Consider the following 25,215-nt stretch of genomic DNA (forward strand, 5'->3'; position numbering starts at 1 on the left):
GGCTTACACAGCCCATGCTGAAACATGTCCTGAAGCGGCTTCACTGCCCTCGGACCCAAGCTAGCAAGATTATTTTAATCTCTAATATGTCTACTCAAGCTGCAGTCACAGGGTAGAAATACCCTTAGTACCCACACACTGAAAGTGCAAAGGGGTGAATTCACAGGATCACAAGGGACTTCCTGAAGGAGAGCAAGCCTGGAGTTGTTCCATTTTGTTCCCGAGGTTACTTAGTACATCAGAAGCATATGGCGGACAAGAACACAGGTGGAAGTTTGCAAAATCGCTTCCACTGGCTCTAACGCCAGTTCAGCTGAACTAGTGTTAAAGCTGAGGGGAATCACAATGTAAACAAGGCTTCTGTGGTCGGAATTGTTTTGTATCACCATTTTAATGTGAGTTGCTTTGCAGAAAACATGTTTAAAATGATGGTAAAATCAGCTCTGGCTGAGGGAGCCATGTCTGTGCTGCAGCTCCCCCTGGTCATGGTGGGAACTGTTTTTGGTAATTTTTCCCAGTGTTGTAGTTACTTCGCTATTTTCTTAACACTACAGATCCTCAGGCCATGTCTACACTACGAAAGTACTCCAATTTTACAGAAGTCGATTTTTGGGAACAGATTGTATAAAGTCAAGTGCATGTGTCCACACTAAGCACATTAATTCGGCGGTGTGCGTTCACAGTACTGTGGCTAGCGTCGACATTCCGAGCAGTGCACTGTGGGTAGTGTGGCAGAGCTCCGACCTTGTCCCCATGGGTCCCACACTTCCAGGTGGTTTATGCTAGCTTCAGAGGCTCACTGCAACCCTCCACGTAGCCCTTCTCTCTCTAGGGCCAGGGATACAGTCTACTGAGCCCTTTTCATCATAAGCCAGCAATGGAGGTTGGTGAGAGAATTCCCACAGTCTCTGTTGCTCCTACGGCCTCATGCCAAAACAGTTTAGCCTCCTGTCCTGACAGGGGCCTGTTTTCCCCTCCCAGGAGGTGTTTCTGTAGTGGTGGGTTGGGGGGAACCCGGGCCCACCTTCTACTCTGGGTACCGGCCCAGGGACCCTAATGGTAGCAGCTGTTGGCAGCCAACCTTTCACTGCCAGAGTTGCTACATTTCCCTGGGCCACTTCCCCACAGCTCTCCTGCTTCTTCCTTCTTCACCTTTACCTTAGGGCTCCCTTACCAATGACTTGAGGGTGTCTTCATTTACCAGCCCTTCAGCCTCACTTCCTCTCCTCTGGAGTGAGCCCTTTTATATTATCAGAGGGGCCTTAATTAGATTCAGGTGGTCACATTAGCTTAATGGCCTCACCTGACTCTTTGCAGGTTAATTGGAGTCAGGTGTTCTCATTAGCCTGGAGCAGCCCCTGCTCTGGTCAGTCAGGGAACAGAAAACTGTTAATCCAGTGGCCAGTATATCTGCCTTCTGCTACTCTGATGTACATGACCGCACTCCTGTCCCTGTTGTTCATTAGTTGTCCCCCGTAATTACTTGGTTTTCCGGGTCCTGTGGACCCCGCCCTTAGGCTGGGGGGGGGGGATCCTTTAGCAGTGGGCGGGCTTTGCCCGCCCACTTCCTGGATCCCAATAAGGCTACTCTGCTGTACCCAACTGGCCTGGGTCTATCACAGTAGCTATCCCACAGTTCCTGCAGTCCTTGCTGCCCATTGGAATTCTGGGCTGAGCTCCCAATGCCTGAGGAGGCCAAAAATTTGTCGCGGGTGGTTATGAGTAAATGTTGTCAGTCAACCCTCCCTCCCTCCATGAAAGCAACAGCAGACAATCATTTCGCGCCCTTTTCCCTGGATTGCCCGAGCAGATGCCATAGCACGGCAAGCATGGAGCCCGTTCAACTCACCGCAGCAGTTATGACCATTGTAAACACCTCACGCATTATCGTGCAGTTTATGCAGAACGAGCACCTGAAAAACCAGGCGAGGAGGCGACGGCAGCACGGTGATGAGGACATGAACACAGATTTCTCTAAAACCGTGGTCCCTGGCAATATGGAGATCATGGTGTTACTGGGGCAGGCTCATGCCGTGGAACGCCTATTCTGGACCCAGGAAACAAGCACAGAGTGGTGGGACCACATAGTGTTGCAGGTTTGGGATGATTCCCAGTGGTGCCGAAACTTTCGCATGCATAAGGGCACTTTCATGGAACTTTGTGACTTGCTTTCCCCTGCCCTGAAGCGCAAGAATACCAAGATGAGAGCAGCCCTCACAGTTCAGAAGCGAGTGACAATAGCCCTGTGGAAGCTTGCAACTCCAGACAGCTACTGGTCAGTCGGTAATCAATTTGGAGTGGGCAAATCTACTGTGGGGGTTGCTGTGATGCAAGTAGCCAACACAAACATTGAGCTGCTGCTATCAAAGGTAGTGACTCTGGGAAATCATAGAATATCAGGGTTGGAAGGGACCTCAGGAGGTCATCTAGTCCAACCCCCTGCTCAAAGCAAGACCAATCCCCAAAAAATGTGCAGGTCATACTAGATGGCTTTGCTGCAATGGGATTCCCTAACTGTGGTGGGGCTATAGATGGAACGCATATCCCTATCTTGGGACCGGACCACCAGGGCAGCCAGTACATAAACCGCAAGGGATACTTTTCAGTGGTGCTGCAAGCACTGGTGGATCACAAGGGACGTTTCACCAACATCAGCGTGGGATGGCTGGGAAAGGTTCATGACGCTCGCATCTTGAGGAACTCTGGTCTGTTTAAGCGGCTGCAAAAGAAGGGATTTACTTCCCAGACCAGAAAACAAGTGTTGGGGATATTGAAATGCCTATAGTTATCCTTGGGGACCCAGCCTACCCCTTAATGCCCTGGCTCATGAAGCCGTACACAGGCACCCTGGACAGTAGTAAGGAGCTGTTCAACTATAGGCTGAGCAAGTGCAGAATGGTGCTAGAGTGTGCATTTGGACGTTTAAAAGGTCACTGGCGCAGTTTACTGATTCATTCAGATCTCAGCGAAACCAATATTCCCATTGTTATTGCTGCTTGCTGTGTGCTCCACAATCTCTGTGAGAGTAAGGGGGAGATGTTTATGGTGGGGTGAGAGGTTGAGGCAAATCGCCTAGCTGCTGAATAAACGCAGCCAGACACCAGGGTGGTTAGAAGAGCGCAGCAGGAAGCTCTGCGCATCAGAGAAGCTTTGAAAACCAGTTTCATGACTGGCCAGGGTACTGTGTGACACATCTGTTTGTCTCTCCTTGATGAAAACCCGCCCCCTTGGTTGCCTCTAAATTCCCTGTAAGCCACCCGCCCTCCCACCTTCGATCACAGTTTGCTTGCAAAGGAAATAAAATCACTATCATTTAAAAAACACGTATTCTTTATTAATTGATTATAAAAGTAGGGAGATAACTCACAAGGTAGCCCGGATGGGGTGTGGGAGGAGGGTAGGAGGGAAGGAAAAGGCCACTTCAAAACTAGTTGAATGACAGCTTTCTGTTGCTTGGGCTGTCCACTGGGGTGGAGTGGTTGGGTGCCCGGAGCCTCCCCCCTTCCCCCCGCATTCATGGATGTCTGGGTGAGGAGGCTATGGAACTTGGGGAGGACGGAGGGCGGTTAAGTAGGGGCTGCAGCGGCAGTCTGTGATCCTGCTGCCGTTCATGAACCTCCACCAGAGGCTGGAGCATGTCCGTTTGATCCCACAGTAGCCCCAGTATTGCCTCATGCCTCCTCTGATCTTCCTGCCGCCACCTCTCCTCACGTTCATTAGCCACTGTCCTGTACTCTGCTATTGTGTCCCTCCACACATTCTGCTGAGCTCTGTCAGTGCCGGACGACTGCATGAGCTCAGAGAACATATCATCGCGCGTGCGTTTTTTTGCTGCCTTATCTGAGATAGAGTTTGGGACGGAGGAGGGAGGCTTGAAACATTTGCAGCTGCTGGAGGAAAAAAAGGGAGTGAAGTATTTAAAAAGATACATTTTACAGAACAATGGCTATACTCTTTCACAGTGAACAACACTATTCACATTACGTAGCACATGTGATTTTGGTACAAGGTCGCATTTTGCATCTTATATTGAGTGCCTGCGGCTTTGGTGTTAGAGATCACACACGCAGTGCCAGGCAACAGAATTCGGCTTGCAGGCGGCCATGGTAAGCCATAGTCTTTTGGCTTCTGCAACCTTCATAACAGCAGCGCCCTCCTCTCCCATACCAAGCAAAGCACATTGAGTTGGCCATTTAGTGCTGCAGTTTTCCTGTTAACGTGCAGCAGCAGACACCAAACTAACCCCCATCCAATTCTCTGGGATGATTGCTTTACCCCTCACCCCACCGTGTGGCTGGTATCAGGGAAGATCCGTGCTAGCCAAACGCGAACAGCTCAGCGCCAGTTGCCCTCCCTCCCCCACCGCGTGGCTAACTGCTTGGAGGATTTCTTTTCAGCCACAGGCAAACAGCCCAGTACGAACGGCCACCTCTGAATGTCCCCTTAATTAAATTCACCTATTTCAACCAGGTTACCATGAATGATATCACTCTCCTGAGGATAACACAGAGAGATAAAGAACGGATGTTGCTTGAATGCCAGCAAACACTGGGACCATACGCTGCCAGGCTTTGTCATGCAATGATATCAGATTACTTGCTACTAGCATGGTGTGGTAAAGTGTCCTACCAAGGAGGATGGAATAAGGCTGCTCTCCCCAGAAACCTTCTGCAAAGGCTTTTACAATACCTCCAGGAGAGCTCCATGGAGATGTCCCTGGAGGATTTCTGCTCCATCCCCAGACACATTAACAGACTTTTCCAGTAGCTGTACTGGGCACGAATGCATCCCAAGTCCTCAGGGCTACTTAATCATTAAAAAACGCTTGCTTTTATAACATGTATTATATTTAAAAAGGTACACTCACCAGAGGTCCCTTCTCCGGCTTGGTTGGGTTGGGAGGGTATTTCAGTCAGTGTGATAAAAAGATCCTGGCTGTCGGGGAGAACGGTGTGCTGTGTGCTCTCCTCAAGCTCATCCTCCTCCTCCTCATCTTCCCCATCCGCAAAATCCTCAGGCATGGCGGAGAGTACCCCATCATCGGAGTCCACGGACGGGGTGGGGTAGTGGTGGCGGCCCCCCCTAGAATTGCATGCAGCTCAGCGTAGAAGCGGCATGTCTGGGGCTCTGTCCTGGAGTGTCCGTTTGATTCTTTGGTTTTCTGGGACTTTTGTCTGAGCTCCTTAAGTTTCACGCGGCACTGTGTTGCGACCCTGCTGTAGCCTCTGGCCCTCATGGCCTCGGATATTTTTTGAAATGTTTTGGCATTTCATCTTTTGGAACGTAGTTCTGATAGCACGGATTCCCCTCCTCATACAGAAATCAGATCCACTACCTCCCGTTCGGTCCATGCTGGAGCTCTTTTTCGATTCTGGGACTGCATGGTCACCTGTGCTGATGAGCTCTGCATGGTCACCTGTGCTGATGACACACAGGAAATGAGATTTAAAAGTTCCTGGGGCTTTTCCTGTACACCTGGCCAGTGCATCCGAGTTCAGAGTGCTGTCTAGAGTAGTCACAGTGGTACACTGTGCGATAGCTCCCGGAGGCCAATACCTTCCAATTGCATCCACACTAACCCTAATTCGAAACGGCGATGTCGATTTCAGTGTTAATCCCTTTGTTGGGGAGGATTACAGATATCGGTTTTAAGAGCCCTTCATGTTGAAAAAAACGGCTTCGTTGTGTGGACGGGTGCAGGGTTAATTCGATTTAACGCTGCTAAATCTGACATAAACTTGTAGTGTAGACCAGGCCTCGGGGACATAATAACAGTAATCTAAACAACAACGAGCAGTGAAGTAAATCCAGCAACTTCAGTTCAGCATTGTTGCTCCTTATCTAGTTCTTCTCTGGTCCTCTCATCTTCGATATGGTTTTGCAGTAGTTCTTCCTCTTTATAGTCCTAGCGCAGAGGTGGGCAAAGTACAGCCCGCGGGCCACATCCGGCCCGCGGGATCCTCCTGCCCGGCCTCTGAGCTCCTGGCAGGAGGCTAGCCCCCAGCCCCTCCCCTGCTGTTCCCCCGCAGCCTCAGCTCACTGCATCACTGGCACAATGCTCTGGGCAGCGGGGCTGCGAGCTCTTGCTGGGCAGTGCAGCTGCAGAGCCATGGTCTGACCCAGTGCTCTGTGCTGTGCGGTGGCGTGGCTGGCTCCAGTCAGGCGGCACGGCTACCTGTCCTGATGCTCTGGGTGGTGTGGCTGTAGCGCCACCAGCCACTGGTGCCAGGCAGTGCAGTAAGGGGACAGAGAGCGAGGGGGTTAGATAGAGGGTGGGGAGTTCGGGGTGGTGGTCAGGGGGCGGGGGTGTGGATAGGCGTCGGGACAGTCAGAAGGCGGGGAACAAGGGGGTTGAATGGGGGCAGAGGTCCCGGGGGGGCAGTCAGGAAGGAGAGGAGGAGTTGGATGGGGCAGCGGGGGGCAGTCGGCGCGGGGGTTCCAGGGGCAGTCAGGGAGAGGGGTGGTTGGATGGGGTAGGTGTCCTGGGGGGGCAGTCAGGAATGAGAGGAGGGGTTGGATGGGGCGGCAGGGGGTGGTCAGTGGACAGGGAGGGGTGGATGGGGCAGGGATCCCAGGGGGGCCATCAGGGAACAGGGTGGGTTGGATGGGGCAAGGGTCCCGGGGGGGCCGTCAGGGGGTGAGAAGCTGGGGGGGTTGGATAGGGGGCGGGGGCAGGGTCACGCCTGGCTGTTTGGGGAGGCACAGCCTCCCCTACCGGCCCCCCATACAATTTCAGAAACCCTGGTTTCTGATGTGGCCCTCAGGCCAAAAAGTTTGCCCGCCCCTGTCTTAGCATGTGTAACCGTGCTCCTCATAAATTTACAAACTTTTTCTTGGGACCAAGATTACTGATGAAGTGAGCTGTAGCTCACGAAAGCTTATGCTCAAATAAATTTGTTAGTCTCTAAGGTGCCACAAGTCCTCCTTTTCTTTTCACTTTCAGAAAAGCATTTTGGAGTGCATAAAACTTTTTGTGCCTGCCTTGGGTTGCAAAACCCAATTCCAGGAGGAAAAAAATAAGAGTTCTGCTATATTTGTACTATATATTTGTATATTTATATTTGTATATTTGATTTTTATTTTTTTTTTGTAGCGTGCAAAATACAATCTTAGTAGATCAGGTCTTATTTACAATACTGCTATCTGCTAGGCTCTGTGCATCCTGTGGTTTTAGTCAAATCTTACTTCATAGGCTAGTTTGAGGTGAATAGATGAATTATTAATGTGACCAAGCTATAGAACACATGGGGATATCGGATCTGTTTCTTGTTTCCCGGCTGATACACTATCATCTGATCTAATTCTCAAGCATCTTGAGTCATCTATCATTTTGAAGATTATGTTTAACATAGATTTTAGGTAAAGCACCTTGCTTTGTGACCTGTTTAATCCAGAGTCATAGCTAGTTCCCTTCCAGTATTTTCGGTATGGAAGCCGTGGCGGATTAGCCTCAGGGCCAATGGGGCCCATGTCCAAGGGCCCCAGCCAATTGGGGAGCCTCCAGAAAAATGAGCGCCCCCACACACCAACCTGCTCCACTTGCCTGCCCAGCGCTCCTGCCGGGGAGTCGGGGAATCCCCCCGCATCCTGACCCTGCTGCAGGTGGGGCGTGAGGGCACCCCCACTTACTCTGACTCAGGGCTCCACAAACCCCTAATCTGCCTCTGTATGGAAGAGTCCAGTCCTCTTTGGAAAAAGCTTGTTCTCATGAACTAAACTTAGAAGTTAGGCGCACATGGGTCTATTCACGTCTCTTTCACTAACTTGCAGGGTAGTCAACAAGTGCCCTTAGGTTACTTGGGTTCAGAAGTGCCCCTCAGCTTATGTGGTAAGTAGTCTGCTGCACATGCGGATCCAAGCCCAGGGAGTATGGAAAGAGGAAGTACAGGACTAGTTGCATTCTCACACATTTCTCTGAAACTGTGGAAGCCATCTCTAAGATGCAGGCTTTGTGGCTGGGACAGCAGGGAGACCTGGGGGAGGGGGTAAGAATCTATACACTACAAGATATTCCTACTCCCGCCCTCCGAAAACCCCTTCTGTGGGAGACAAAGTCACACAAGTTAATTTTGAATGAGTCGCCATTACTTTGTTCAAGTTTTCCTTCAGTGCTGCCAAGCCCAACACCCGCATAAGGGCAGAATCAGGAGTCAATGCGTGCAGGGCAAAATGATGGGGAACCCGTACAAATTAACACTGACTGAGGGCAGGTCTACACTTAAAACGCTGCAGCTGTGCCACTGTAGTGCTTCAGTGAAGACACTACTATGCTAATGGGAGAGTTTCTCCCATCGTGATAGTTAATCCACTTCCGCAAGAGGCAGTAACTGTGGCGACAGGAGAAGCCGTCCCATCGACATAGCACTGTCTACAACGGGGGTAAGGCCAGTATAACTGCATTGGTCGGGGGGGTGTGTGGCTTTTTCACACCCCTGAGAGATGTAGTTATACCGATATACGTTTGTCGTGTAGACCTGGCCTCAGTCAGCATTAATTTGCACACTTGTTCTGCAGTTTTGCTTGGGGGAGAGGAGAAGAATGCTTCTGTCAATGTAGCCACATCTACACCAGGGGTATAGGTCAACATAGTTGCAGTGCTCAGGGGCATGGATTTTTCACATCCCTGAGTGCATTAGCTATGTCAGCTTAAGTTGGAAATGTAGACCAGGCCTGAGTGCAGTATTTGGATCTCTCTGTCTTTTTCATCATTTGCAAATTGAAGTTACTGAAGTGTAGGGGATCTGGATGAATAATTTGGAGTGGGTCTTTTATTAAACAGTTTTGCCTCTTTGTGTTTTCAAATTGTCTGCAATGGATCGTGACTTTTTTCAAATGTAATCCAAATTATTCACCAAATAATTTCTGCAGTCAATTTTATTGATCTGCAGCACAGCTGTAATTAAGAATTTGAAATCATCTTTCCAGGGATATTCTTCCGAGTTGCTTGAAATTTATTGTTTCTGCAACAATTCCTCCCAGCAAACTTATTTGTTAGAACATCCATAACAAATAAGCACAAGAGGGGCAAAAATACCAAGTGAATTGGTTTATAAATCCTAAGAAAAATTTATGGCATATTTCCCCCTCATTATTTACATAGCTTTGTTACTTACCTACCTCACCAGACTATTGCGATGATTAGTTAAAGTTCGAGAAGCACTTTCTAAATGTAAAGGGCTACCAAAGTATTATTATTGTTTCCAATAGATTTAGTTTTTCTGAGATTCTTGCTGTTTTATTTCCAAGGGCGTTGTAAGGTCTTCTTGTTCTTGTATATCAGTACTTTAATATGTGTCAAGTTGATGATCCTGAATGCAGGACAGAAGAGAGAGCTGGTAAAATGGATTAGAAGGCTCAGATTCTCTGCTGCATTCAGCTACCGGTAGGTGCGGCAAAAAAGGGGGCTGTTTGGAGCCCGGTTACAGCTTCCTGATTCTCTGTTTGGCCCCAGAACCATGGGCTGCTCTAAACTGTACCAACTGACTACATTCTCCTAGAGACCATATGCCAGCTGGAGTAGCTAGAGCTTCCACCTGTCCCTTTTGGGGGCTTCAGGGAGGCAGACTTAAAAGATGGCACCAGCAGCTGTATATCATGTTGAGGGTGTACCCAGTGAGTGAATTGCCGGAGGTTTCCACTTCTTTTGTGCTGCTTGGGCACCTATTGAGTTCCCAGGGGTGAGTGGGCACAAGCCCACCTGCATGTAAAGGCCCCTCCCCCAGCCTAAGGGGAGGAGCCATTGAACCCAGGGCTCAAGTAAAGTCAGGGAACAACAAATGATAAAATGGAGATGGGAGTGAAGGTCACAGGGTCAAAAGCAGGGACCACACAAGTAGTGGAGTGGGGCTGAGAATCTGGCTCAAGGTTTCCATTTTCTAAATAAAGGCCTTATTGTGTAAACCTTTACTCCTTTGAATGTTTCTATGCACTGCAATGCAGCTGTTTTTGTGAGTAAGGACTACCCATGTAAGGAAAGTTTTGCAAGACTGGACCCCAAGTTTTTTTACTATAGTTTTATTTTTTCAGTACAGTACTCCCTTATTGTATCCACAAGAGCTTCACAGAGGTATTTTAGTGCTGCCCTGGGTTTCAAAATTTAGTCTCAAATGCAACTGGATAAGGAAATTTCTTGGAGTGTCTGGGAAATACAACTGTTTAACACACAACAGGTTCTGCCCCTCCTCCTGAGGTGTGTTTTGTTCCTGTTATCTCAACAAAAGGACATAATTATTCAAAAGGGGTCTAATTAATGCAGTCCTTACACAGCCTTTAATCAGACAAAACTCCCATTGAAGCCGATGAGAATTTTATTTTGAATAAGGACTGAAGAGTTTACCAAAAGGTTCAGAAGTACAGTTCTTACAATGAGACAAAAACAGATTCACCAGGTGCTTTCTTAAACCTTGTCTATTTATATTATTATTGCTTTGTCTAGCTTTTATCCACCATAGCTGGTAGCAGATAAAAAAGGAAATGGATAAGACCACAAGGTAAATAGTGAAACTTACTTGATTATCATAAGTAGCATTCTTGGCACCCCAGCTGCCTGTTCAATTAAAGAAAAATGTATAAAACCAAAAGCGTCCTAGTAGAGGAATAATGAAGAGTAAATTCTTAAGAGACCTAAATGTCAGCTGTACTCTTGTTTTAGCTTCTCTTCTAAAGTATTGTTGCTGATCAATTCTGGTGAGTATTTGTAAGGTGTTAAGTTTTGTATTTAGCTTCAAATCAAATAAGTTGGTGGAAATGACAAGTGTAAATCTGATTTTGGCTTGTCTCACATCTAAAAATGACCTTTAAAATAACTTGATTTCACTTGGTATTTTGTTAGAACTAGTTGAAAAATCAGGTTTTCTCAGCCTTCCCTGTCATTTATGGTAGATAAGGTCACAAAAACATTACATATAATAAAACTGCTGCTATGAAGGAAATAAAAGTTGCCATAGAAAATTCTTTTCACCAGCAAATTTTCATCACTTCTTTGTTATGCTTGTTTATGAAGTGTCTTTACTATGTGTTTTTTGGTTTCAAGAGCATTGGTAATTGTCTGGCTACTTACAGAATTTTTGTTAAAAATTTTGGGCCTGATTCCACACTCCATAGTCAAACTTCCTAATGATTTCAAGGGAAATGTTGTCTGCAAGACTGTGGGTTTGGGGCCCTGAGTTGTAGTGTTCTATGTTAAGACTTCATAGGCAGTGGCTAAAATTCCTTCACCTTGGGTGGTAACATTTGCTATCACTATCTTTTCTCCAGGTAAGTGGAGCTCATTGCACATGCCTATGCACATGCACGCACGCATACAAACACCCACATCTTTCGTTTTGCTTCTAGAGCTTAGACACCAGACCTGTACTTTGATTACAGTTACAAGAGAGGCTCCACCCAATGCTTCATGGTCCCTGCAGTTTGACTCAGGATGATAGAGTTTCTTGTCAGTGCTTATTCAATTTACTGTAGCGGTTGAGTTGTGATCCTTATTATTTTACCAGATAAAGTGCCTTTGTTATTAAAGCTAATAACCTTCCTCAGTTAATTGCAAGCTATTTTTTTGGCAAGACCATCAAAGAAATGTTGTGTACAAAAATTATGAAACACATTAAAGAATCCTTTAACCCAACTGGTGAAGAGTAATTAAGTATTTCTGTAGATTTATTCTGGTTACAGAGAAGGTGAATTCTCACACATGCCCCTTTCTTCATACGGCCTCCAAGGGTTGCATTCATGTAGCTAGGGGCATGGGTCCCAGGGAATTTTCCTCACATCTCAGTTTGCACCACTAATGCTATGTAGAGTAACAGGTGTGCTGCAGTAGTTGCAAATACACTGAAAAGGAAAGCAAGTGTACTTTGATGGGTTGATAGATCGACCCAAATTAATTCTGGGTCAGATTCTACTCCACTTGTCACACTGAGTAGCACCACATGGGTAGCATGTGGAGTAAGAAGCTACTTGACATGAGTGAGAGTGGTAGAATCTAGCCCTTTAATGATTGGGTCAGTCTGATTTTTGAAGGTTTTTAAAGAATAGGGCAGCATATGTGTATTCTTCTTCAAAGATGTGCCCCTCAGCTGATTATAAACAAGGGAATTTTATTTCCTGAAACTTCTTACACAATATCATTTTGCTTTGAGGCAGATAGGCTGGGGCCTCCTCTAGATATATTGGTGGATTCACTGAACTGTACAGCTTTCAGCATACAATGGAGAATGCCAAAGCAGCATGCAAGCACCATCACAGGATACACTGTAAGTAAACCTTTATTTTTGTTAGCAATATACAGCATAGAATCCAAATGGACCACATAGTCCCATTCATTGTTCGCAAGGAAAGTGAAAACAGTAAGGGAAAGCAAGGAGGGTACTTTGAATCCCAGACTCAATACCATGCAGTAGAGTTGTCTAGAAAGAGTTCTGTGAAAAAGCTGAGTTGGAACCGATAGTAAAGAGTCTTTAATTAACAAGCAGCTATGTTTTAGAAGCAAGCTATGTTGGGAATTTTGTGTGGATGCAAGAAGCATGGATTCACAATAATTTGCATTTCTCTTGTGACTTTTATCCAAGGATCTCAAAACACTTTACAATTAATTAGATAGGAGAACATTCCAGTAAGGTAGAGTAGAGCAGGTAAATATTATGCTTTTTTTTTTACAGATTGGTAAGCAGAGGCACAGAGAGTGAAATTTATTCTAACTGCCTCAAGCCTGAGTCCCAAATTCCCCCACCCCGTCTCCTCACCCCACAGCCCCTTCCCATCTACCCCCTATTGCCCACAAGGCCACCTCCTCACCTTACATGTACCTTCTCCAGGGTCCAGGCACCTAATTAGTGGAGCCATGCCTGTGCGGCTCCACTAATTAGGTGGGTGGCCCTTCATTCTCTCATGTGAGGCTGCCCAGGCGTGCACCTTAGAGGGAACTATCCGTGAGCCACCTGAATGGAGCTCGTGGACCACTGGTGGTCCGTGGACCACATTTTGAGAACCTCTGTTCTAGGATTCTGTGCTGCCGTAAGTTGTTGATAAAAGAGGTGTGAGTAGGTCTCAGAAGCAAAGCAGTGTAACTTTGCACCAGTCTGGCATTCAGCATTCATGCAAAACAAATGAAACTTGTACTGATTTTGTATTCTGTGGAAACCAAATTTAACCCTTAAACTAAAGTCAATGGGAGCTGTTTTTGCCAGGGGTGAACTTGGCCCTGAGCACGTGGGGGATGGTAGACAAGAGCTGGTCAAAAATGTTTTGTTTTCCCCATGGAAAATGTTGATTGAGCGCCCCTTCCCCCACAAAAAAAATCTAAATACAAATGCAAATTTTCATTGAAAAAAAAACAGTTTTCAAGGGATGCAGGCAATTGAATGAAAGATGTCCATTTAATGAAAAACTCAGTTTTCCATTGGGAAAAAAGTTATGACAGAAAATGTTTGACCTTCTCTATTTCTGATATAAGTTGTGATGGTTAGGGGCTGTTTCATCTTATACCTACACGCTGCTTGCTTTTCCTGCTATGCCCTATCTTTTCCTCCCTTGGTTGTGTAAGTTACACTTGTCTTGCACATCTACTGAATTATTTTTATTATTATTGAATTATTTGTATTGTAGTAGCTCCCAGAGGTCCATGGTAATACAAATCATAAGTTATAATAACAATAATTGAGCTAGGCACTGTACTTAGTTTGGTACATCCTTGGATGTATAAGCAGAGGAGTAGTGAGTAGAAGTAGGGAGGTAGTTTTACCTCTACATACAGCATTGGCAAGACTGATACTATAATACCAGCATTCAGTTCTAGTGTCCACATTATACAAAAGATGTTGAAAACTTGGAGAGAGCGCAGAAAAGATGCCATGTGGAAAGAAAATACCTTGTACTAAAAAGCTCTTTAGTCTAGCAGAGAAAGGGATAACAAGAATCAATTACTTGACATTGAAGCCAGGCAAATTCCAATTAGAAATAAGGCACAAATTTTTAACTGAGAAGGTGATTAAACACTGGAACAAACTACCAAGGGAAGAGCTGTATTTTCCATCTCTCAATGTCTCCAAATTGAAATTGGATGCCTTTCTGGAAGATCTGCTTTAATCAAACACAAGTTATTGGGCTCAATACATGGGATGAAATTCTCTAGTCTGTGTTACATAGGAGGTCAGACTTGGATGATCTAATGATCCCTTCAGGCCTTAAAATCTAAGAATGTATGAACAGACATAAGTAAGAGATGGTACCAGCTCTAAAGAGCTTGTAAGCTAAATAAACAGGCCAGACAAACAGTGGAAGAAAGGGGCCATCCCCATTTTATAAATGGGGAATAGAGGCACAGAGAGATTAAGTGGATGTCCAGTGGGTAAAAGTTACACTGCTTTGCAACTTCCACCAGTTTCATTACCAATTTACACAGGAGCCAGATCCTCAGTTGACTTCAATGGGTTTATGCCAGTTGAGGATCTTGCCCATGATGTATAACTTACAGTGTAATTCATGTAATTGCTGAATGCAGCCTAGAGACTTCCATGGGAATTCAACCTACTTATTTCAGGCTGCATTTTGCTGAATTTAGCAACCACATTTTATTGTACCAGGAAGTTCACTGAATGCCAACTAATTCATGTACACTGAGGGTTTGTCTGTACTGGGATATGACATATGTTAAAACACATGTGTTAAACACAAGGTTAAATGATCAGTTTAAACAAGGATTGTTGTGTCAGCTGAGTATGGTTAACCCTAGGGTCCATTCTGATACAGTGTTAAATACGACAGTTCATTTCTACAACTAAGTGCTAAGTCATATTTAACATTGTATCGTCTAACACATTATAAATTATGTCATTTTGATGTGTAGACAAGCCTTGGTAAGTCTGAAGAATATGTCAATGTATGCTAACTCTCCATGTGTTTGTGGAGGGGTAAGGAGTGTATACGCAGCCACTGTCAGTGATGTGATAGTAGTTTACTTATTATTTCTAAAGTATTTGTATCACTGCCTTAACTACATCTCTTCAAGGTGTTTTACTCAGAGGTCGAAGCTGATAAACCAGTAAAACAACGGTCACATGATGTCCCCCTTAGCTTGGATATGCTCAGCACGGTGAGTATCTGGCTTTATACATTGTCACAATGATCAGAGCCTCTGGAATTCTGAGAGACTTAAGTTTGGCATTTTCTAATAATTGGTGATATTTCTATAGTAGGAACCAGGAACTCTGACTTCTTTGGCTGTGTGAACTAATACCGGCTTCAATTCCAAACCCACAGGGACTATTGGGCAAAGAGGAAATCATAGCACACTGCTGTAATCTAATCAGAAATCTGGGATATGATTTTCGTACCTCATTCTCCTGCTAGTTTTGAATTTGCAACTGTTGGGACTTGCTGTGGGTTTTAATAGCAATTACCTATGGGATCTCTTTAAATATTACTTTTGATTTCAAGTTCACTTTTTCAATTGGGAAAAGTTCATTTGTGTATGCAAAAATGGAAGAGCAATCACGTCTCCATTTGCTGTTCCATGTATTTAGGTGTCTAAACTCCCATCTGGGCAAAGCTGTGCCATCATGGTAAATGTCTGAACAAACAGAGTTGAATTTTTGGCAAATTCCTGTGTGTGCAAGTGAGACTCTGCCCACTGAAAATTTGAGATTAAAAGTTTAATTGTGAGCTTTAATAACTCCTAACTACCAAAAAAAAAAAAAAAGAAAAGAAAAAAAAAGGCAAATGTGCAAGTTCTTGTCTCCAAGGGGCTTTTCTGGGATTGGAAGTTTTTTATTCTTTCAAAAAAATCTCTTGTCTTTTCCCATCACCTCCCTTTCCCCCTATTCTCTTCTTTTCCTTAACCTCTTCATCCCTTTCCTTTTCACCTTTATATGCTTCATTCTTCTCCCCATTCCCCTCTCTCTTTCTAATCAGTGTCCTTCCTTCTTTTGGGCCATGTCCTCTTTACTCTTCCTTTCACGTGGCTGAATTAGGAATGTTCCGTAGGACTGCACCGGCTAGAAATTGGCACTGAGATAATAGCATCAAATTCAAACATTTGTGGGCAGAGGGGAGATTTCTTTCTCTTTTTGAAGGGCATTGTGGTGAAGTTGGTGAACATTAGCAAACCTCTTCAAAAGGAAGTGATGAAGTGAAGAAGAGGGAAGAGTAGCTTCTCAGATTCCCTGTTGCCTTATACTCACTTTCTTTGGCTACTCCTGAATCTCATGGCTTTTTCACAAATATGGGATCACGGTAAAGGAAGGAGTCTCATTGTCATGATTAATTACTACTTTGTTATACACTATTTTTTGTCCCTCCTGTGTTCCTCACTTCTTTTTCCTAAAAGTACTTCTGTTGCCACCATAGGATATGACACCACAGGGTATGTCTACACAGCAGCTGGGAGGTTTAATTCCCAGCTCAGGAAGCTAGACATGAGCTAGTGCTTGCAAGGCTCAGGCTAGCCACCTGAGTACCTACCCAAGGGGTCAGATGGGATTGCATGCGGGCAGCTAGCCCAAGCTGTTACTCACATAGTCATGGTTACGCTGCTATTTTTAGGCACTAGCTCGAGCTGACCTAACACGTGTACATCTATTTGAGCTGGGAATTACATGTCCCATCTGCTGAGTATATTGGTCATATCTTGCTTTGCTGACCCATCACTCGTGATTTGCCATCAACTTTTAAGTATGTTGTTTGTTAACAAGTCCCATTCTGATTTTTCCCCCCAGGGTCAACTTGATGGACAAGCGATTTTTGTAAGTACTGCACTTCCTGAAACTGTCGCAGCTGTGATCCAAAATAAGACAGAACATTTAGAGCCTCCCTTTCCACTGATTCATATGCAGTGCACTAAAAGGCTCCATAATCTACTAAAATAATAGTACTTGGCACTTAAATAGGGCTTTTCCTAGCCAAAGTGCTACAAACTTTAACTAATGTTCAGAGCCGGTAGGTAAGAAAGCATTATTATCATCTCCATTTTAGAGATAGATAATCTTCCACACTTAATCATCAAAAACACTTAAGGGTGCCTTACTGAGGTTAGAGGAGATCAATCATATAAGAATGAGAGCCAGGCAGCGAGGGCCACAGGAGAGCTGAGCAGTTAGCCAGAGTGGGAGGGCCAATCAGTCAGACAAAAGGGAGAGGACGGAAGGGGGATATACCCTGTGGGTAGGAAGGTAGAACAGAGCAGTGAGGAAGTGTGAAAAGAGATGGGAAGAGTAGAATCATAGACTTTAAGGTCAGAAGGGACCATTATGATCGTCTAGTCTGACCTCCTGCACAACGTAGGCCATGGAATCTCACCCACCAACTCCTGTAACAAACCCCTAACTTATGTCTGAGCTACTGAAGTCCTCAAATTGTGGTTTAAAGACTTCAAGGTGCAGAGAATCCTCCAGCAAGTGACCCGTGCCCCACACTGCAGAGGAAGGCGAAAACCCCTCAGGGCCTCTGCCAATCTGCCCTGGGGGAAAATTCCTTCCCCACCCCAAATATGGTGATCAGCTAAACCCTGAGCATGTGGACAAGACTCACCAGCCAGACACCCAGGAAAGAATTCTCTGTAGTAACTCAGATTCCACCCCATCTAACATCCCATCACCGGCCATTGGGCATATCTACCACTAGTAGTCAAAGATCAATTATTGCCAAAATTAGGCTATCCCATCATATCATCTCCTCCATAAACGTATCAAGCTTTGTCTTGAAGCCAGATATATCTTTTGCCCTCACTGCTTCCCTTGGAAGGTTGTTCCAGAACTTCATTCCTCTGATGGTAAGAAACCTTTGTCTAATTTCAAGTCTAAACTTCCTGATGGCCAGTTTATATCCATTTGTTCTTGTGTCCACATTGGTACTGAGCTTAAATAATTCTTCTCTCTTGATGGTATTTATCCCTCTGATATATTTATAGATAGCAATCATATCTCCTCTCAGCCTTATTTTAGTTAGGCTAAACAACCCAAGCTCATTGGGTCTCCTTTCATAAGACAGGTTTTCCATTCCTCGGATCATCCTAGTAGCCCTTCTCTGTACCTGTTCCAGTTTGAATTCATCCTTCTTAAACAAGGGGGACCAGAACTGCACACAATATTCCAGATAAGGTCTCACCAGTGCCTTGTATAATGTTATTAACACCTCCTTATCTCTACTGGAAATACCTCTCCTGATGCATCCCAAGACCGCATTAGCTTTTTTGATGGCCATATCACATTGGCGGCTCATAGTCATCATGTGATCAACCAATACGCCGAGGTCCTTCTCCTCCTCTGTTACTTCCAAGTAATGTGTCCCCAGTTTATAACAGAAATTCTTGTTATTAATCCCTAAATGCATGACCTTGCACTTTTCACTATTCAATTTCATCCTATTACTATTACTCCAATTTACAAAGTCATCCAGATCTTCCTGTATGATATCCCAGTCCTTCTCTGTATTGGCAATACCTCCCAGCTTTGTGTCATCTGCAAACTTTATTAGCACATTCCCGCTTTTTATGCCAAGGTCAGTAATAAAAAGATTAAATAAGATCGGTCCCAAAACTGATCCCTGAGGAACTCCACTAGTAACCTCCTTCCAGTCTGACAGGTCACCTTTCAGTGTGACCCGCTGCAGTCTCCCCTTTAACCAGTCCCTTATCCACCTTTCAGTTTTCATATTGACCCCCATCTTTTCCAATTTAGCTAATAATTCTCCATGTGGAACCGTATCAAATGCCTTACTGAAATTGAGGTAAATTAGATCCACTGCGTTCCCTTTGTCTAAAAAATCTGTTACCTTCTCAAAGAAGGAGATCAGGTTGGTTTAACACGATCTACCTTTTGTAAAGCCATGTTGTATTTTGTCCCAATTAACATTGACCTCAATGTCCTTAACTTCTTTCTCCTTCAAAATTTTTTCCAAGACCTTGCATACTACAGATGTCAAATTAACAGGCCTGTAGTTACCCAGATCGCTTTTTTTACCTTTCTTAAAAATAGGAACTACGTTAGCAATTCTCCAGTCATACGGTACAACCCCTGAGTTTACAGATTAATTAAAAATTCTTGCTAACGGGCTTGCAATTTCATGTGCCAGTTCCTTTAATATTATTGGATGAAGATTATCCGGGTCCCCTGATTTAGTCCCATTAAGCTATTCGAGTTTGGCTTCTACCTCGGATGTGGTAATATCTACCTCCATATCCTCATTCCCATTTATCATCCTACCATTATCTCTAAGCTCCTCATTAGCCTCGTTAAAGACTGAGGCAAAGTATTTGTTTAGATATTGGGCCATTCCTAGATTATCCTTAACCTCCACTTCATCCTCAGTGTTAAGCAGTCCCACTTCTTCTTTCTTTGTTTTCTTCTTATTTATATGACTATAGAACCTTTTACTATTGCTTTTAAGTCGCTTTGCAAGGTCCAACTCTACATGACTTTTGGCCTTTCTCACTTATCCCTAAATGTTCTGACCTCAGTAAGGTAGCTTTCCTTGCTAATCCCTCCCATCTTCCACTTCTTGTAGGCTTTCTTCTTTTTCTTAATCACCTCTCTGAGATGCTTGCTCATCCAGCTTGGTCTACAACTCCTGCCTATGAATTTTTTCCCCTTTCTTGGGATGCAGGCTTCTGACAGTTTCTGCAACTTTGACTTGAAGTAATTCCAGGCCTCCTTCGCCTTTAGATCCACTTCCCTAACTAATTTCCTTAATTTTGTAAAGTTAGCCTTTTTGAAATCAAAAACCCTAGTCACAGATCTATTTTTGTTTATCCTTCCATTTAGTTTGAACTGAATTAGCTCATGATCGCTCAAACCAAGGTTGTCGCCTGCAATCATTTCTTCTATGAGGTCCTTACTGCTCACCAAAACCAAGTCTAAAATGGCATCCCCTCTTGTCGGTTCAGCAACTACTTGGTGAAGGAATCCATCAGCTATCATATCCAGGAAAATCTGAGCCCTATTATTATTACTAGCACTTTGTCCTCCATTCTATACCTGGGAAGCTAAAGTCTCCCATGATCACACAATTTCCATTAGTATTAAAGATGTCTCTATCCATATCCAAATGAGATCCTGGCGGTCTATAGCACACCCCAAGCACTATCCCAGGGGAGGCTCTAGTAGCTTTCTTCTCCAAAGTGATTTTGGCCCAGACAGACTCTGTCTTATCCATTCCATCACTTCTTATTTCTTTACAGTCTACCTCATCACTGAGGTACTCCACCACCTTTGCCTTTATTTCTGTCTTTCCTAAACAGCACATACCCTTCAGTACCCTTACCCAGTCATGACTACTATTCCACCATGTTTCTGTTATCCCTATAATATCTGGTTTCACCTCCTGCACCAGTAGCTCTAGTTCCTCCATTTTGTTACCTAGTCTCCTTGCATTAGTGTACAAACATCTTAATTTTTGCTGTTTGGCTTCGCTCGCATTCTTTACCCGATTGGGCACAGACATTCTACCGCCAATATTACCTATTAGATCAGTATGTACGCTGCCCTTCCGCCTTATGTCATTCTCCTACCCAGGGCTGTATCCTTTCTTACTTCATTTTCTTCCCTCTCAAAGAGATCTGAGCTGAGCTAAAAAGAGGATAGGATTCAGGAATAAGGAAGGCAGAGAAAGCACACAAAAAGGAGGCAGGATTGGGAGACTAAAGACAATGTTGTATAGAAAATAAACCTCCTTTATGACTTTTGTTGCTGGTGAATTATTTCCAGTCCTGTGCTCAGTCCAATGGACCATTCTGCTTCCTATAAACAATAACCGTAAAGGGTTTAGCTGTAGAGATGGGCTAAAAAGGAGGTGTTCATGTATGAAAGGGTTTTGGTTTTGAGACTGAATCAGGACCAGGGTATAGACTTGGAGTCAACATTGACAGATTCTTGCAAGCTGTTTATGTGAGATTTTGGCCAGAAATTGTGGAAATCATGTGAGATCAGTAGATTTCATGGATTTCAACTATCTATATTAATGGAAATTTTGCTAGATCTTGGGAGAATCACTGTGGTTAGGAGACTTTTAGGATGCATCTAATCCAGAAAAGGGAAAATGGGCTCCTTCTAGTTTTGGATCTGATTCAGTAACAAAACTGTAGGGTTGGGTTTGGACTGGAAGATTTTGAAGGTGTTTCAGATTTGAGGTTCCAGGTTTGAGGTTCCAGGTTTGACCCATCTCTACATCTGATAACAATAATGACTTCAGTTGGGCCATTTCTTAGAGAATTAATGACTTGCTGGGATTCATCAGCTCCCAGCTGCTCATTAATCCCCAGGAAATGTTGTTGAGCTCAGACATTCTTGCTGAAATGCTTTCTGTTATACTCATACCAAAGTCAACAGAAATCTGCAGTAACACTGTGGTCAGGTTTGCATGATTTGTCTTTTAGACAGTGGGCCTGATTCTCCTCTAAATTACAATGATAGACTCCATTGACTTCAATGGAGCTCCCTCCTGACCTACACTGCTGTAACTGAGAGCAGAATCAGTTCCAGCCTGTAAGTATAAGCATTATCAAATTGGATAGCATGTATTATACCTGGTCATGTTATTGTTTTACAACATAGAACATATAAATAACAGCACACAGCAAACATGGAAATATAGTATAAAGGCACCTATTAAGCTCTTATCCGATTGAGTGTAGTGGGGCTATTCACATGCTACACATTAAGCACACGTGTAAGCCTGTGGACTTGGTCCTAAAAAAAGAATAGGCAGGCTTTAGAGGTGGAAGGTTTCTAGGTCAAGTGCCTGAACTTGGAGAACTATGAATAGCTATGAGCTTGTGTACCCTGACAGGAGAAATACATTTTGTGATAGATTCAAAGTTAGGCCTTGCAAAGCTTGTGTTTGGCCAGATCTTCCACTGTTGTAAATTGACATAGTTCCATTGCAGTCAACAGAGCTTCTCTCATTTACATCAGTAAGGCCCATAATGTTTAATAAAACAGAAGGCCAAATTCTGCCCCATCGTATGCCGTTTAAACTTTGGCATACCTTGCTATGGTACCTGCGACACAGCCAATGTACTGCAATAGAGATTTTAGCCCACTATACCTCTAGTATCACAACACAGCAAATTTTTTGAGATGCATTAATAGTACAAGAAGGAGAAACTCAGTCCAGATCCATATAAATATCTTAACTTGCTTTAAAAGCACTTCACATAATTGCATTGACTTTCTACCGTTAGACTAAAACCCTGACTCACCACAAGCTGTGTGTGGCAGGAACTCTGTCCGGTCAATTGGACTGTGCATGAGCTTATGGTGTCTACCTCTCTGGAGCTCACTGCAGATTAGGACTGGAGGTAGCAATAACAGGCAGTAGAACTATTGGACTAGTACAGTATTTACCCACAGGAATAAAGGAAAGCTTATTAGAAAGACTGGCATCAGGAGGCTGGCAGATAATAAAGTATTAGGATCTTTCACTAGCTTGCTGCACCTGGAAATACTATTTCAAGTTTCTCTTAGCTTCAGGGGAAAAGAGCTCTCTGAATTTTCCCATGCACTGTGAGTGATATTTTAAACATCTGGATGACTCTTTAGAAGTGCATATATGTGTGTGTATGTACATATAATGTTTCATATAATAAAATCATCCAGTCCAATTATTGCCTTTATGTAAATACTTTTGTTAATCTTTGGAACTGAGATGTCACCTGAGGTGTCATTTATGGTTTCCAGTGAAACAATTGGAGATGGGCCCAAATCAAAACCCATATCCAAGAGCTCCCCAACTTCTAGGGTTTTTGAGATCCAAACCCTGACCAGGGTCTGAATTTTGCACATGGACCAATCTTTATTAATGTTTGGCTGAGCCAAAATATGAGATCTGAATAGCTCCAGCTGACTGGTAGTATATGTTCTGAAATGGACCAGACACCGAGATTAAATACTTGGTCATGCTGGGAGTCTTAAACAGCATCACAAATAACAAAATTATCATATGCAGAGCTCAGCAATGCCTTACATATGGCAGTTGACAGTTTTGCCTTTGCGTTAACCTGTCCTGTGATGGTGACACAGAAACAAGTAAGTCCTTGGTCTTCCATAAAGGGAGGCACTCCTTTCAGGTCACGTTTGATAGCATTAGCAGAGTAGTGTGGGAGGAGAATTTCAGGGGGCATCTACTTCCATTGGTTCCTGATCTGTGTACAAGGAGAGGTCATACATTTCTTCACCATCAGAAGCAGCAACAGTCCCCTGGAAACAGATAATGAACTCCAGCATTTGGCTCAAGAGGGGAATGTATGTGACTTAAATTTCAGCAGCCAAAGTGTGTGACTGTGAGCTCCATAAAAACTTTCTTCAGACTTCAGAATTATGCTGAGAAATGGGTCTAGGTCAGTTCTGTAGATCCCTGTGGGGTAAAACTGCAGCTTGTCAGGAAACCCGTGACTTTGTGTGTTTTGTTTGTGTACTGAATTGGCATTGTTGCAATTTTCCTAGGGGCCTGCATGGAAAATATCATGTAAGATATTAATGTAAGATATCTCATCCAAGCAGCATAGCACACAATGTCATTTTCAGTAACATGAAACAGATCTGTTACTTTTTTGTATCTTCTTTTTCTTGTCTCTGACAGGATGTTGTTATTGGCGATTTAAAGCCAAACACTCCACACCGCGTTAGTGTAGGATCTTATGGCTGGGCTGGAAAAGGACGACCCAGCATGCCTAGAGACATCACAACCTTATCCCAAGGTAAAATCTGTGTAAATAGCTTTCCATTATGAAATGGCTGAGGCAGAGTTAATCCAAGACATTTCATTTTGCTGGCAGGTAAACATAGAGCGAGAGCTAAAATTTCTGTTTTGCTCAAAGTCGCTCATGTCAGAGGGCAGGCTGTATTTGTAGTGGCAAAATGGTCAGTAACATTATTAAAAGATTTAAAAGGATAAATGCCACCTGAGGTACCAGGGGCCTTGTGGACCCTTTATAAATGCCTGCAAGGGCATTTGAAGAAAGAAACCTCTTTCCTCTAGCATATTTCCTGCCTACAATGCAGCATGTGAATCCTAGCTAAATCGGATTAATGTACAGTACTTAATTTTAAAAATTTTTAACATAGAATTTTTACAAGTATGATTGTTTTGTGGTAAAACACCAATCTGATTCTCCGTCCTGGGAGGAGTGTGTGTGTGTGTGTGTGTGTGGAGTTTTGTGTCTATAAAATCTGTCTGCTTTTCTAATACTGATTACATGCCATTCTTTTGGCTTAGATAAATGCATACCCCCTGAACCACCCTATCAGCCTCAGGTCGTAGTAGTTTCTGATTCAGAGGTTGCGCTATCATGGAAACCTGGAGTCAGTGAAGGAAGTTCCCCAATCCAGTACTATACCTTGGAGTTTATCAGGTAAATCAGGAATCTGAATTTCAGTATATGCGCACTACATGTATTTCAAAATATATTATTAGATTCAGTGCAGATGTTCCTCATTATTTATTCATTCATTTTATATAGTGCATTTATCACTCTCTCTCTCTCTCTCTTGCTCTGTGTGAAATGTACTGTTAAAATTTAAAATAAATAATCTCAATTGATATAAAGTCAGCAATAACTCCCACCCTTCGCCTTAAAGAAAATACCCGCCCTCTGGGGAAAGCCTGAGTAAACAGGGTTTGAAACATGCTCTGAAAGTCATCAAACTCACGCCCAAGGGGAGAAGAGAATTCCAGAGTCAAGGGCCTTCCCCTGAAAATGCCCAGCCCTCAGAGGTAGAAATGCTGGGACTGTCAGCTCAATTGTCTCAGCTGATTTTAGCTGTCATGTAAGACTATAAGAAGAGGTGGTATCTTGGGTTCGCAGGTCTCAAACCACTATGTGTTCTTTACTTTATGAATCTCCTTTACTGTTACTGTCCTAGTTTTTATGGAAAGTTATTAGAAAACCTTCAAGGAGATCCTATCATGAATTATCTAAAACGTGCAATAGTATATAATAGCCACGTGTGGCTTTTTAAGGGGTCAACTGTGGCTCACTGAGCTCGGGGCTTCACCCCGTGTGGGGGGGGGAGGAGGAAGTGGAGCCGGCGCTCGCTGCTCGAGCCCCATGGGGGGGTGCCGAGGCTTGGGGCTTCACCCCACAGCAGGGAGAACTGGAGCTTGCGGCTTCAGCCCTGCGGGTGGCAAGCCAAGGCTCAGGGCTTCAGCCCTGTGGGGGCAGGGAGCCAAGGCTCGGGGCTTTAGCCCTGCTGGGGGAGGGAGCTGGTGCTCTTGGCTTCAACCCCACAGGAG

At 44.2% G+C, this 25,215-nt stretch overlaps 1 protein-coding gene across 1 annotated transcript in view; it reads left to right on the plus strand.

Moving 5' to 3' along the window:
• The window catches only part of EGFLAM (EGF like, fibronectin type III and laminin G domains), a 127,588-nt gene that overhangs the window by 21,516 nt on the left and 80,857 nt on the right, over nucleotides 1-25,215 (plus strand). The window contains exons 2-6 of the mRNA XM_074952493.1: nucleotides 12,139-12,248; nucleotides 15,002-15,085; nucleotides 16,707-16,733; nucleotides 23,563-23,680; nucleotides 24,199-24,334. Of these exons, the coding sequence (XP_074808594.1) occupies nucleotides 12,139-12,248; nucleotides 15,002-15,085; nucleotides 16,707-16,733; nucleotides 23,563-23,680; nucleotides 24,199-24,334 (475 nt within the window). The remainder of the gene's footprint in view (nucleotides 1-12,138; nucleotides 12,249-15,001; nucleotides 15,086-16,706; nucleotides 16,734-23,562; nucleotides 23,681-24,198; nucleotides 24,335-25,215) is intronic.

This window comes from Natator depressus, chromosome 5 (genome assembly GCF_965152275.1).
Source record: "Natator depressus isolate rNatDep1 chromosome 5, rNatDep2.hap1, whole genome shotgun sequence".
Taxonomy (NCBI): domain Eukaryota; kingdom Metazoa; phylum Chordata; order Testudines; family Cheloniidae; genus Natator; species Natator depressus.